This window comes from Mya arenaria, chromosome 12 (assembly GCF_026914265.1).
Source record: "Mya arenaria isolate MELC-2E11 chromosome 12, ASM2691426v1".
Classification (NCBI taxonomy): domain Eukaryota; kingdom Metazoa; phylum Mollusca; class Bivalvia; order Myida; family Myidae; genus Mya; species Mya arenaria.
In genome coordinates, this window is record NC_069133.1 from 61502499 (window position 1) to 61519379 (window position 16881).

The window sequence follows — 16881 nt, forward strand, 5'->3', positions numbered from 1 at the left end:
CAATATTCAATGAATTCCCCACTGAAAAACAAGGAGAAGCGAGCAGGGGTATCAAATGACACATTAATGCGGGCTAAATGGCCCTTTATGTTATGGATTGGTACCGGTCAATACACGCAGCTTATGACATGAACACCGTGACACCAGAACAGCATTAATGCAACAACGGAGACTATTTGCAATATATTCAATACGTGATTGAGCCATAACAGACATAACAGCTTGTTGCTGATGTAGACGTAATAACTGCTGTAGATAGAAGTTTTTCAAATCGAATGTAAAATAAATATTATCTAGTATTCATAAGCATTTCCGAATTTTGTATACACAAAACAGAACAGAACAGAACAGACATTTTATACAGACTTGTACAAAATATACAATATGTAATGGTAAATGGTATATATATGCTGTTATTATAAGTCAAGTCGACTTGAAAATGTTGATGTATTAGTTTTATCATGCAATGTTCAGTAGTGTCATTGGTTTAAATTAATTGGTTTATTTGCGGTTGATGAAAGTTTGAATTAAAGAAAAATATTAGGCATAATTTTATTCGCGTTGTATTTCAACACGACATATATATATATAAACACTGCAACATCTGCCACAGAAACACGTCGATCAAATGGATAGAGAAAACAAAACCGTTGCTTGAAGACAGATCACCTTGGTAGCATCTGTGAGGCGGCGACCCCCATGTTTGTCCAGCACATATCGCCGACGACGGGAACTCTCCAGTTCGGTGGTCGCAACACCGCTTGACACAAATTCCATCATTTTACCCACGAGCTAAGCTCACGAAACTACACAGGAGCCGATCAAGCTCATACAAGTCAGAAAAAATATGACATCAATTCACAAACCCACCTCTCTATAAACAAACACCAGAGCAAGTAAAACAATAACTTTACCGCACCAATCTCAGTTCATTGTCTTACAAGAGTACAAGGACGAGGCTAGGTGGACATGATTTACTGCTCCATTTGTAAACAAATACGGGCGCTAAGAAAAAGCTTCCGAATTGCAGAATAAAACATAGATGGTGTATTCCATTGTTCTTTATAATTATTATACTATCACTGCTTCGCCATATTAAACCGAATACTTTTAAATCACAACATTGCACCTATGAGAAAATAAAAAAGAAAAATATATTTTTATCGTTTTACTTTCTATCACTGTATTTGCTTCCCGATGCAACGATAGTAACAATAAGAATACACTCCTGATTCGCTCACAAGTCATAGTTTTCTTCATACAGCTCCAGGGTCTTAGAAGAGTGAAATGTTTAATGCAAATATTTGTTTTAATGCCTCGTCCGCTGCGTTCTTTTGAAATAACATATCGCTTGCTCTCAAAACATTTAGTTTCTTTGATGTAGCGGTTTTTCTTAGAATATTTCCAGCGGCAAATTCACGTTCAGACATTGGTCCCTCGTCGGTATTATGCTTAAAGAAAATTACCACTTCAAGCAATATTTTCGATTTTCCTTCATCAAAAATAGGACAAAAAAATTGGGCAGTTTAAACACAAAACTAAAAAGAACTTTCTTAATAAATCCGGAAAAATATTTCCGCAGGAAACCTGCAGAATTGTATTTGTCAGTACATTTCACTTTGCCTAAATCTTTACAAACAAAAAATTGAGCTCCCATTAAATATTGTTTTCATAATCTCCATAGTTTTAGTCCATGTGTGAGACTTATAAGAACAGATATCCAATTGCTATCTCTGTTTTGCCGACGAAATATCCATACCACAATGTCATTATATCCCTTCTTTCATTTTCAAACAGCAATCACTTCATCTGATACGCTATAAAACGTGTTGCCTGTTTATCTATATTGACCAGTCTGTTTCCCCGTGTTTGGTATCAGTGTGGTATGATATGATATTGTTTGTACATATAAACTTCTATATTCATACAACAATAAGCATTGCATCATATCACGCAATCGAACTGCATAGCCTCTTCTCGAAAATATTGACGAAACCATTTGTCAAATGCTGGGATTTGCATGTACCATTTCCAACCGTAGCTTTTATGAATTTGAGCAATAAATATTGGCAAATATATCACACAAAAGATGCAATAACGCACACATGTAAAAGTCACATTTTCGTAATTTGCAGGAACGCAAAAGAGATTTAAATAACATAGTTTAAAATCATGCTTAGTACAGAAATATAATATCAATACAATAACGGGGATGCATTCTCTAGCAAGGACGTTTGCAGTTCCATTTGTCTATTTATTAATTCAATTAAGCTAAATAGTAGCTTCATTGTTCGGTTTGACAAAAATGGATAACATTAACTATTTCAACACATAGCGACAATGTTGTTTTTCATATTACAGTAAGGTTAAGTTATACCTAATGCACGACCCTCTCAGAAAAATTTGATTTAAAATCCTAAAAAAAACACAGCGAAATCTATTCAAATGACACTAAATAGTTTGGTTCGCAACATAAACTCTAGACTACATGATTATTTTTACAAATTATGCATATTTTTTTCAATATAACACACACGAATCACTATGAGAAGAAGTCACAACAATTAAATGACCCCCACCCCCACCCCCACCCCCACCCACACGCACACCCACACGCACACCCTAACGCACACCCACACGCACACCCACACGCACACACCGCCCCGATTCACAAGCCCAAGCACCACCACCCCATCTATGTACGACCGACATAGAGGCTAGCTCACAAGCCCAAGCACCACCACCCCATCTATGTACGGCCGACATAGAGGCTAGCTCACAAGCCCAAGCACCACCATCCCATCTATGTACGACCGACATAGAGGCTAGCTCACAAGCCCAAGCACCACCACCCCATCTATGTACGACCGACATAGAGGCTAGCTCACAAGCCCAAACACCACCACCCCATCTATGTACGACCGACATAGAGGCTAGCTCACAAGCCCAAGCACCACCACCCCATCTATGTACGGCCGACATAGAGGCTAGCTCACAAGCCCAAGCACACCACCCCATCTATGTACGGCCGACATAGAGGCTAGCTCACAAGCCCAAGCACCACCACCCCATCTATGTACGGCCGACATAGAGGCTAGCTCACAAGCCCAAGCACCACCACCCGATCTATGTACGGCCGACATAGAGGCTAGCTCACAAGCCCAAGCACCACCACCCGATCTATGTACGGCCGACATAGAGGCTAGCTCACAAGCCCAAGCACCACCACCCCATCTATGTACGACCGACATAGAGGCTAGCTCACAAGCCCAAGCACCACCACCCCATCTATGTACGATCGACATAGAGGCTAGCTCACAAGCCCAAGCACCACCACCCCATCTATGTACGACCGACATAGAGGCTAGCTCACAAGCCCAAGCACCACCACCCGATCTATGTACGGCCGACATAGAGGCTAGCTTGTTAAAATCGAAGCATTGGCAATTGGTTCAAGTAACAAGTCATTTGTTTTCAACGCTTGATTTATTCGGAGAGAAAGCTTTTTACTTCTCCTACTTACTTTTGCTACAGGAAAAGGTTGGCGTGTTACTTTTCATGACCCTAGAATTTGACATACGCCATATGAATCCGAATAACAGTGATATAAGAACTATTAATATAACAGCCACATAGGTACACTACATTTGAAAAAAAAAACCCTGATACGTGAGGAATTCAATAACAGCTCAGTTCGATCAAGAACATCCAAGTTTCTCTTTTATAATTCGTTCGCACGGACTCCCAGCTAATGCGTTGATTGTAGAAGATGCCAGGTCTGCAATGACACGTTTGAATCTACAGGAACGAGCTAATCGGTCAAACAAATATAAAGAAAGTCAAATAAACGGCGAAGTTACGACAAACGGAATGCCTGTAAGTATAAGTGACGCATGGCATCAAGCGAACATTTAAACAAACTCAATTTTCTCTTCCAATGACCGTAGGATCATAGTTTGCAGATTTTTTTTTAATTCTTAAAACTTTAATCGACGCAGCTTATTATTTTTTGACGTCATTGGACCATGTCTTTGTAATGAATGTTGTTGTTTTCTCAATATTCAAAACACCATTGAAATACTTCCATTCAAAAGCAGATCATTTCAAGACGTTTGCCATTATTATTGATGATGGAAATCTCAGCAGAAAACATTGTCGGAAGTTGGAAGTGTCGATGGCTCTTGAATTCCCAAAGGTAGGAAACCCGACTTTTCATTACTTGCCCGGCGGAGCTTTACATAAAATAGCCTTAATAGCAAATAAGCGGACAGCCCATAGGTCGATAAGAAGTAGCAGTGAACATTGGCTCAATACTGAGACTATCTGAAAAAGGTCATCGAACACTATTGATTTCAAAGAGATAAGTATGATGGCAATATTAAAGAGACACTATTATTCAAAATCAATACATACACATGTATAACAAACATAAGATTTGTGATATAAATCTTTAACTACTTAATAAATAATGTATTTATGGAAAATATTAACCACTGAGATTGCAACCGTGTATTTAATAGCTGAAAACGCAATTAATAATTATGCCATGGTAGATAGATTGAGATGGAGTGCAAGCCTTGGTACTGAATAAAAGAATAATCATCTTCTAAATACAACTATTCATGTAATGGCATGACGATGGAGCTGACTTCACTGATGTGCTAAATTCCATTACACTCATCGGCAAATAAAACTTACATTTAGGTATTTATTTCCTCATTTCATTTTGCTATGATAAAACGAAATGGTATTCCTTTATAACCACCCGGCAACGTGAAACACTAAGGGAAAGCGTTTAATAGCAAATTGCTGCTGTGATAGTTAGAATCATTGCCGTGCATTGGTAGTCAAAGTAACTATTTGGATAATGCAACACTATGCTATTATCCATAGAGGGAACCTAATCCTTGTATTACTGGGAATTGATCATGGTTTGTAAAATGAAATAAGCATGATTAATTATGTACTTACTTGAAATGTGGTGATTGTAATGCAAGGGTTTGACAGTGGCCAGATTATGTCGAGAATGAAAGTGTACATCTGCATAATATTTTACCTGATGATTATATAGCAGATGGATGTACATATACAGAAACCAGTAGGAAATTCAATAGTACACATAAAAGGAAAACACGAGTAAGAAATACTCAGTAGTACACATAAAAGGAAAACACGAGTAAGAAATACTCAGTAGTACACATAAAAGGAAAACACGAGTAAGAAATACTCAGTGGTAGACATAAAAGGAAAACACGAGTAAGAAATACTCAGTATTACACATAAAAGGAAAACACGAGTAAGAAATACTCAGTAGTACACATATAAGGAAAACACGAGTAAGAAACACTCAGTAGAACACATAAAAGGAAAACACGAGTAAGAAATACTCAGTAGAACACTTAAAAGGAAAACACGAGTAAGAAATACTCAGTAGTACACATAAAAGGAAAACACGAGTAAGAAATACTCAGTAGTACACATAAAAGGAAAACACGAGTAAGAAATACTCAGTAGTACACATATAAGGAAAACACGAATAAGAAATACACAATATTACACATAAAAGGAAAACACGAGTAAGAAACACTCAGTAGTACACATAAAAGGAAAACACGAGTAAGAAATACTCAGTAGAACACATAAAAGGAAAACACGAGTAAGAAATACTCAGTAGTACACATAAAAGAAAAACACAGGGAAGAAATGCGCAAAAGTATCATTACTAATAGACAAGCCTAATATCCAAACCGTTGACTTTAGCGTTAAGTAGAGACACCAGGCCACATTACACACACGACAGCTCTCACAGGAACGTGACAAATATCTCCGATTTGACCTTGTCAGAGTGATAGCCAATTTATTTCTAAGCTTATATTTGCTTCAATAAGCAAACAAGAAACATCTTTAAAGAAGATGAACGGAGATCAATTAGAAAGCGGTGTCATGGTGGGTGTATGAAAAAGCATGTGAATACTGTTTTATCTAGATATCCAGTGTTCTAAGTATTGCTGAGGTCCAAAAAGGTTTCATTTTTACACAAATTTCATTCTTTTTTAATGATATTAATGGCAGAGATTTATATTTTGCTAATTACTCTGAGAAGGTATGTGCCAAGTTTGATTCCAATAACTGTATTATAGTAACTTTTATGGTTATAGACATCATGGTAATCACAATAACTTAACGAACAGGAAAACGGAACAATCGTCTATATATAGTTAATTGTTAATGATATCGCGGACATATACAGTTCCATGATAATATAAAACAATCCGTTATTTTCTAAAAAACAACAACAATATTTATATAAGTTATATTTAGGTACATGTATGTCGATTTCAGAGCGAGGATGTGAGGTAGTGCAGACTATTGAACATCAAATGTCACTGTATACTGTATCTATATATAGGCGATTATTGGTCGATATATTCGCTTTATTAGAAATAAGAACAGTGAGTTTGAAAATATTCGTGTTTGTGTGTAAAAAGGCTTTTTGTATGTTGTATTTTTTTCTGAAAAAAGGGGAATTTCAGAGGCTCATTTTGGGATGAATAAACAGGGTCCTTGTTTTCAATAAATAATTTACCAAATTCTTCCGATCTGAAGCATACGTCACCTAACTGGAGACAACCAGAGGCTCGCTAGTGAGTCGTAGGATCGCCGACTTAACCGTAAACCTATTAAAACGGTTCATTTTCTTTATTTCTTCTTCAATATTCATTAAACACAATAATTGATCAAGTCATATGTATCAACATCTAGGTCAACACTGAGATTAAACAGCTATCATCGAAAACAATAACAAGACAACACTGCCAAAATCAGTGAAATATAGATACAATACACTCTCAGACAAAGCATTACTTTTTCACTGAGATTCAGATGCATGTATATGCTGAATGTTACTATTTAAACCGACCAACCGACCGACCGACCAACTAACAGACCGACCGACTAACCGACCGACCGACCGTCTGACTGACTGATCCACCATAAAACAATTGTTAAAAAAGGAAACAAAATAGATTGTAGATTTGTCAACCAGTATATCCCCGTCATATTGTGGAGGATGATTCGACAGAGGCGTTTTAAGAAAGTAATGACATTTGTCCTATACTTTTTACTTAGTAGAGGTAATCTGCTGGTAAATGACAATTTAACAAGGAAGTTTATTTGTCCCAGATCAAACCGTTCTTCAATCATTGAGCGCATTTTTCATATGACATTTTCAAAGGCCAGTGATGTTTGATGGTCCTACGTCAAAATGTTCTCAAGTTATCGTGTTGACAAAGAGTTCATGAGACCGTTGACCGTGACCTTGACCCTTAATCCATAGGAGTCATGTTTTGGTCAAGGACAACCTTCAAGTTTCATGGTGCTTTATTTAACCGTTCTCGAGTTATTGTGCAGACAAAGTCTTGAAACGGACGAACATAAGTACGGACACACGGATGGGCAGTACAAACACTATATGCCACCCTTTAACACGAAGTGCATCATTCGAGCCATAACATTTTGTTATGTGTTGAAAATGCTCCAACGCGTCTTCCATTATAGTGCCAATGAGTGGAATATCGATGTAAACAGTGAGTATGGTTTCTTATTTTTCATTTTTAGAGGTTTACACGAGTAAAATTTTAGAATTGAAGAATGTAGTTCCACATAGGAATGGTTCTTAATGTTAAAGTTCTGAATTAAATTTAAAATCTGATCGTCTAGAACTTGCATAACTTGCTAGACGTTAGTGTTGACAACGTAAAAATCTGGATTTTCGTGAGAATTGTTATCGTACCTTAGGTTTAAGCAATTTCTTTACATGTGTGTGGCTGTTGTATTGATAAAAGGTTGCCTCGGTACAAATTTTAGAACTTTATTTGTTATACTTGCTGCACTATGCTGGATATTCTGAACGTTGTGGTGCCAATGAATAGGTTGTGGTGGTCATGAATTGTAATTTAGTAGGAAACGAATTGTGAAAAAAACTGGAGCAATATAACACGAAAATTAACAATTAACTGAATTAATATCATTTTCAATCTGTTTAAAACTTACGACGAAATACCACACTGCTTCGCGAACTTTAAGGTTCATTTGGTGTCAAATAAATTTTTATACTTGATTGCAAATGATCGTCGAAATTCTACTTCTGTATTTCCAGGTATTATAAGGCAAAAAGCTAACGATTGTGTTTATATATGTTCAGATGGGTGTCTTTGAAAGGAAAAGGAGGTGGGGCTATTCATGTCGAGAAAAAATCACTCCGTAGCTCAAAATTTGCACGAAAAAGTATTTTACAGTCAATTACCTAAATTAACAAGCACTCCTTTGCCATCTTGGAATTATTATTTTTTATATGTATAACAAACACAAATTATGAGTGATAAACCTTTAACACTCTACTGAGTAATGCATTTATGATTTTGTACTGATAACAAGATTTAAACCATGCGTTTAATGGCCGAACACGCACAAATATTAAAATGATTGTTGAGTCCTCAAAGATTTACAGTGATCAACTATCGTCTCATGTGGAAGAAATACGGTCTTTCTTTCAAATTAAACATGGTATCCTACATATACGATATTTGTTTATCCTTCCCGGTAAATAATAAAAATGTCATTCTCAGCACCCCATTGAATCATAACCTATATAATAATATTATACTATTACTTAAGGTAAATCTTATTTGGGAGTAAGCGTTCATCTTTAAACTAGTCTACTCGAAAATAGATATGATATATAAGTCGGATATCCATGTGTATATAGATTTTTTTTTTAAAAACCATTGAGAACCGTGTTTGCACTGATTTAAAACAAAACTAACAACTGATAAAGGGAGACTATCTATGACACACAGACCAATGGTTACCTAGTAGAATACACTCCCTTAGTTGATATTACAGAGACATGTATACTTAATAGAGAGGCTACGAAAAAATAATTGTACGAGGTCGTTAATGCGTTGACACCTTGTGCGAGTTCGTGTATGCGTGAACTACTTGTACAAGGTCGTGTATGCGTGAACTACTTGTACAAGGTCGTGTATGCGTGAACTACTCGTACAAGGTCGTGTATGCGTGAACTACTTGTACAAGGTCGTGTATGCGTGAACTACTTGTACAAGGTCGTGTATGCGTGAACTACTCGTACAAGGTCGTGTATGCGTGAACTACTTGTACAAGGTCGTGTATGCGTGAACTACTCGTACAAGGTCGTGTATGCGTGAACTACTTGTACAAGGTCGTGTTTGCGTGAACTACTCGTACAAGGTCGTGTATGCGTGAACTACTTGCACGAGGTCGTGTATGCGTGAACAACTTGTACGAGGTCGTGTATGCGTGGACTACTTGTACGAGGTCGTATATGCTTGGACTTCTTGTTCAAGGTCGTGTTTGCGTGGACTACTTGTACGAGGTCGTGTATGCATGAACTACTTGTACTATCTCGTGAACAAATGGACTACTTGTACGAGGTCGTGTACGCGCAGACTACTTGTACGAGGTCGTATACGCGTGGACTACTTGTACGTGGTCGTGTACGTGCGGACTTCTTGTGCGAGGTCGTGTACACGTGAACTTCTTGAACAAGGTCTCGTACGCGTGGACTACTGGCACGAGGTCGTGTACGCGTGGATTACTTCTACGCGTGAACGATTTGTACACGGCCGTGTACGCGTGACCTGCTTGCACGAGGTCGTATGCGTGTGAACTATTAATTAGTGAGCTACCCAAGTAATATTGACAATGTTATTCCTGTGGGTAATGTACATTCAAGCTTAAAATAACATGTATGTAGGCCCGTGAAATGTCATTTAAACGTGTATCATTGTGTCACAGCTACAACTGGTACATGTACATGTATCTACACGGGCAGGTGGTGTTTTCGCAACCTCGCTATCATCTTGCTTCTGAAAATGGGTACTATTTCTTTGTGTAGGCTAACTCGATTCTAAACCTTTCTAACGCATTTAACAAAATCTCCATCTATAATTGTAGTGATGTTTGTCGTATTTCATCATTGTCGCTTGAGAGGTTTAAGCGAAATGAACTATGTGTTTTTTAATGAAGAGACAGATAGAACCTTTTGACATTCTTCCCCCGGTATTGTTGTCACCTATTTAACACATTTATCTTTATTTATCCAGTAAATCTTTGTTTCGTTTAGCGAGCGGCTTGTAACACATAGACCACGGTTTCGCCTCAATGCTAAATGAACGTTTTGGTTATAGTCTACGGTTCAGAAATGCAACATTTTCTGACCTGATCTTTCTATGTAAACAACTATTGAATCAAAAGAAACCACATGGTCAAATTTTATTGGCATTAATTTTTTAACAGTGAGGTGTTTTAAAATAATATATTTGTAAATTACTCTCCAACAAACCTTTGTTTAAAATTGCTCCGAATTATGTTTCTTCCTGTGGTTTACATTGACGTGTATTATTTACAAAACAAACAAAAACACGTGTTGCATAAATAGCAATCAGTTAGTACCCTAAGGCGGAAAAAAATATTTACCCGACCCCTGGATAAGGGAACACGAAACCCGGCAGAATGCATGTCTAATCACAGGTGCTATGATCTCGACTGGTTGGTCATTAAATCATATATCTCTATATCGATGTTTATTTAATCGGATTTTTCACTGTGCACAAGATGGTAGTTTTTTAATGTTTCACCACAAGATGGTAGTTTTTTAATCATATGTTTCACCACAAAATGGTAGTTTTTCAATCATATGTTTCACCACAAGATGGTAGTTTTTCAATGATATGTTTCACCACAAGATGGTTGTTTTTCAATCATATGTTTCACCAAAAAATGGTAGTTTTTCAATCATATGTTTCACCACAAGATGGTAGTTTTTCAATCATATGTTTCACCACAAGATGGTAGTTTTTCAATCATATGTTTAACCAAAAGATGGTAGTTTTTCAATCATATGTTTCACCACAAGATGGTAGTTTTTCAATCATATGTTTCACCACAAAATGATAGTTTTTCAATCATATGTTTAACCAAAAGATGGTAGTTTTTCAATCATATGTTTCACCACAAGATGGTAGTTTTTCAATCATATGTTTCACCACAAGATGGTAGTTTTTAATCATATGTTTCACCACAAGATGGTAGTTTTTAATCATATGTTTCACCACAAGATGGTAGTTTTTAAATCATATGTTTCACCACAAGATGGTAGTTTTTAATCATATGTTTCACCACAAAATGGTAGTTTTTCAATCATATGTTTAACCAAAAGATGGTAGTTTTTCAATCATATGTTTCACCACAAGATGGTAGTTTTTCAATCATATGTTTCACCACAAAATGGTAGTTTTTCAATCATATGTTTAACCAAAAGATGGTAGTTTTTCAATCATATGTTTCACCACAAGATGGTAGTTTTTCAATCATATGTTTCACCACAAGATGGTAGTTTTTCAATCATATGTTTCACCACAAGATGGTAGTTTTTAATCATATGTTTCACCACAAAATGGTAGTTTTTAATAAAATATTTCACCACAAGATGGTAGTTTTTAATCATATGTTTCACCAAAAGATGGTAGTTTTTAATAAAATATTTCACCACAAGATGGTAGTTTTTAATCATATGTTTAACCACAAGATGGTAGTTTTTAATCATATGTTTCACCACAAGATGGTAGTTTCCTATCATATGTTTAACCACAAGATGGTAGTTTTTCAATCATATGTTTCACCACAAAATGGTAGTTTTTAATAAAATATTTCACCACAAGATGGTAGTTTTTAATCATATGTTTAACCACAAGATGGTAGTTTTTCAATCATATGTTTCACCACAAGATGGTAGTTTTTTAATCGTATGTTTCACCACAAGATGGTAGTTTTTCAATCATATGTTTCACCACAAAATGGTAGTTTTTCAATCATATGTTTCACCACAAGATGGTAGTTTTTTAATCATATGTTTCAACACAAGATGGGAGCTTTTCAATCATATGTTTCACCACAAAATGGTAGTTTTTAATAAAATATTTAACCACAAGATGGTAGTTTTTCAATCATATGTTTCACCACAAGATGGTAGTTTTTCAATCATATGTTTCACCACAAGATGGTAGTTTTTTAATCATATGTTTCACCACAAAATATAATGTCATTGATTGAAGTTTCTCTAATCAACCAATAGGTTAAAGCACGATATAATATGTTACATACAAGTAACGAATAAATGCATGTATTTACAGACGTATTACAATCAGCAATGGAAGCTCACTGCATCATCTATCACATTCCTAAAGTATGGTACGTCACTAACAGTTCTTTAGTTGTCTTTTTCATCATAAATTTAAGGCACGCTATAAACCATGAAACACCACAAGAAAACACATATATAATGCAATCAGATGCACAGTGCTTGATTTAGTATGCAGTGCAGGGCGGAATAGCATGTACAGCATACGCCAAGTAATTTAAAAGAGAAATCCAAAAAATAACAGATTCCAACAAATGAAACTAGTCCTGGTTACTTTGAACAACTTGATGCCCCTGCTGCTTTTCATTTAGAGTCACAACAAATGAATGTACTACCTCTGACACTTCACAATAACTAAATGATAATAACTGTTTAAAAGTCAAATACACAACGCAATCTTTTATTTAATGTCACAGTTGAAACTGATACATTAAAATCAAACAGTTCCGTGATAATAAAACCCCGCTTACTTTAGAGTCTCAGATGTCTTTGTCGAATAGATTGCTCATTTGTTAGAAAATTACAAGCAGTCGACATTTATTGGCAGGAAGGAACTTGTTATTAAAGCTTTGATTAATATTTCATTACCATTTTATAATAGTGCTATATATCATTCGGATGTTATTATCCTAACTAAGTGATCGCGCACGTAAATGTAGCTCGCAAAGTCAAGTTCCAAGAAGGTAATTTCAACGCTAATAAACAGTTAATCACGAGAAAATAAAATCATGATACAGCTTGTTATGTTTCTTATGTTATTATGTTTTATTGGTCTACTTATCATTCTAGTAGCTTTCTAATCAAATCGGTTATGCTGCCTTTTTCAAAATGTTTGACTATTCTTTGTTATGTCGAGTGTTCATCAGCGATATCTTAGGACATGTGTTTATACTGCAAACGCAAACTATATTGTTTTAAAATGCAAAATCCTAAACATAATATGTGAAAACCGCCGCCATTTATATTGTTGCAAGAATTGACTTGATTAGAATAGTTTCTTGCGACTCAATTTGCAAATAATAGTTTTGATAGAATACGTATGGAACCACACTCTCACGAACACCAACCAAACAAATATGTAAGGTTGAAAATATTCAAAGAATTCTATTTTGATGTGGTTGTGAGACTTAACCGAGCCAAATCATTTTTTACGTCAAACAATTCCGCCAATGGATATTACGTCGCTGAAGTTTGGATTCAATTTAAACTGCAGAACGGGCCACAATTACATAATAGTAAGATATAGTGCAACATCTTTAAAGCTCAGTGTAAAAATGATTAAAATCACCGGAAAACTTTTAAATAAAATGTTACAACGTTAATTTCAAAGTGCAGTACGCACGTCTTGTAGTGAACCATTTATGGTAGAAGAGCCCCTCGGAAGCTAACGGTAGAACTGTTTCACTGTAATGTCTGTCAGGGATCAACACCAGTAATTGCTGTCAACCTGATACCCTTGGCTCTCTCTATCGACCTATAGTGAAGGGTATCAATCAACGATTAAATGTGACCAATTCATTGTTAAGTTCGCCGACAATTTATCAACTTTTCTATAAATGATTTTCCATATTTAATCTGATCCTGGTGGTATTAATGTATGTCCTGGGAATACAAGGACGTTCGGCTTTAGGCATCTGACAATTGTACTCAAATAGTCCGTAAATGTTAGATATTGAATAGCGATTGACATTGATTCTACTGTTGTATAGTTATACGAACTGGAAGGCTTGTGGTTTATGTAACACTTGGGCTGTACATATTGTGTTGCACATATTGTGTTGACAGCGTCTAGCATTATCTCCTTGACTGTTTCTCATGGCAATCGTGCAGGATATGCACATTAGACGTTTCGCACCCGATATGTCTACTTCGTGCATAAGGGAATCGTTCAATCTTGACAATGTTGACACTCTATCTAATTGGTCTTATTCCCATGACAATACTTGCAAGATTGGTACTGTCATTGGAGAAGAAGCTATTTTGTCTTTTTACTTGCAATTCGATTGCAGTTTTACGCAACATACACTTTGTACGTAATATACTGCATCACACAAAAGGTTCACCTCATTGTAGCAGATACGATCACGTGTTCAATATTGGATACAAACGTATCTACAATGCGATATTTAATTTAATATGAAAAAAACGGGGCCAGAAAGAGAAACTGTTTGTTTTAATGTTTTCAAATATACAATTAAAACTACAAGTACAAGCTCAGAATCAGAACATTCAAACATAAACCCTGTTCAGTGGCACAAGGCAAGGGCCCAGACGACAATGAACTAGAGACGCAGACGACAATGAACTAGAGGCGCAGACGACAATGAACTAGAGGCGCAGACGACAATGAACTAGAGGCGCAGACGACAATGAACTAGAGGCGCAGACGACAATGAACTAGAGGCGCAGACGACAATGAACTAGAGGCGCAGACGACAATGAACTAGAGACGCAGACGACAATGAACTAGAGACGCAGACGACAATGAACTAGAGGCGCAGACGACAATGAACTAGAGATATAAACATATGAACACAACATACACAAGTACAAACACAACAAACAGATCACACACTCTTTTAACCGATGATGGGATAACCGCGTTGGACCGGTCAGTGACACAAGAGTTACGCTAGAACACGAGTCTACTTAAAGCCATGACCATTAGAACAACACAATCAGCCATTCAGAACGTACAAGCTCAAACACACTCGCGAAACATTACGTTTGGTGCTCACTTAATGAAATACTGGTATATTCCGTTCATACAATGAAGCAAACGATTTATTTCATGTATTATTTTAGTATAACATGGAGTTTTATCAGTGAAACTTCAACAATTTGATACATCAACTGCAAACACAAAGAAGTGAAACAAATACTTATATACCCAGTTGTAGTATATTCCCTTGCCCGAGACTAAGAACCTCACGTCCAAAACAGCCAAGTATGTCGACAGTCATAATTTGATATTGAAAAGATTGCAAATGTGTGAATAAAGTTTTTGAGGGGGTAATTGTAACTAATCGTTTAACATCACCGTTTATTAGGGAAATTGTAATCCTTATTTTGAACGTTTTCTTGAAGCTGAATGCTCGAAAATTTACATTCGTGCTAACGGAAACAAAAGCTCGAACATAAAATGTATATGATATTGTGTATATGATACCTTTTCAAACGTTCTGACATCGTTATTCGAAGTTATTTGATTAATAAACTAATAAACCTCACTACGGATAATTTGAAAAATGTCAAAATGTCAACAACGAAGCGTGGTCTGCACATTTCAGCTATAAAACGACCTGTCTGAGTTTTATTGGGTACTATGAAACAAAATCGAAAACTTGATACTGTTTTAGTCCACATTTGTTTGGTTAGATGTTTTGGCCTTTAAAATAGTTCATGCACTCAATGGCGCACCGGTGTAAATTGGTCATATGTATTCATGCGCTATTGAAATTAATGTGTGTTGTACATTCACTTGTATTATTTGGAATATATGATTCATAAATCAAAGTTTATTGGTAAAGGTTAATAGTATGTTTGAAATGTAATATAAGTAAATAATGAATTAAAAAAAAATGAGAACTATTCCTCCGTAAGGAAACGACATTCTACATCTTCGGCGATCGAACTGTGCGTGAGTGGCATCGCACTTGTGACAAGATGGTTTACAAAAAGGAGATATTTAAAATAAAAATAGATCCAATAAATCTGCGAAAAATAGCATAAGACACAACAGAAACTAGCAGATATTCTTTAATCTTTATAGACTTTATATTACCCTAACATTGCTTTTGTGTTTGTGGATTTGATATTTTTAAAGTAACATGCACTCTCAATGATTGGCAATCCAGTCCAGTTGGTACATCGAAATATTGATTCATCTTTTTTGTACCATAATGAATAGCGTTTCTTTGTTTTCGTCTGTACTTTAACTCCAATACCAAAACTGTAACAAAGTAGACGGTGCTTAAACGTGCATTAAGTTGTCTGCGGACAAATTGCAAGGATATTATCGTATACGCACTCTACTAACTGAACGCTGTCCTTGACAATAATGTACCAAACTGGTACTGCACCCAGAACTCTCGTGAATGGAATTATACAGCTCGTGTATCAAAAACTCGGGTAGTGGACGCAGTTACTTTTATATGTGGATTAATTATATTTGAACATTGATTTATAAAATAAATTACACTTTGAGTATCCTTTCTGTTTTGGTTTATATCTAATAAAAGTGACTGCTTCTAGATACAAAAACAAAAAAAAAAAAAAATCAATAGCAGTTGTATTTGCATTTTACATCTTCTTAACAGTCAAACACAATAGTTTGCACATCGCCATACAAATGTCCTATTTTAAATGGTTGCAGTATACCTTTTCTTTGAGTTATCAATATTTGCACATATATAGATGTACAAAGTGAATACAAACATATAGATATACCTGTTCCATTCTATCATACTCGGTCCGCCGAGGTCTACGCCCACCATTTTGTCGCAAGCCAGCGTTATTCATTGCCATTTGAAACGGTTCTTATTAGTCCCAAATGCCGTACTTGATGTTAGGAAATAACTTGAAGTTTTTGACACTCAACTCTTAGTGTTTGCATTTTCACATGAAATAGTTCCAAGCTT

General features: G+C 36.0%; 1 protein-coding gene across 7 annotated transcripts in view; it reads right to left on the reverse strand.

The window, feature by feature from the left end:
- The window catches only part of LOC128211633 (prolyl endopeptidase FAP-like), a 169606-nt gene that overhangs the window by 42874 nt on the left and 109851 nt on the right, over nucleotides 1-16881 (reverse strand). The window contains exon 1 of one of the 7 annotated variants that reach the window (XM_052916620.1): nucleotides 670-1422. The exons of the other annotated variants lie outside the window; for them this stretch is intronic. Coding sequence (XP_052772580.1) covers nucleotides 670-780 — 111 coding nt within the window. The 5' untranslated portion in view covers nucleotides 781-1422. Of the gene's footprint in view, nucleotides 1-669; nucleotides 1423-16881 lie in introns of those variants that run through there. 7 annotated transcript variants of the gene reach the window in all.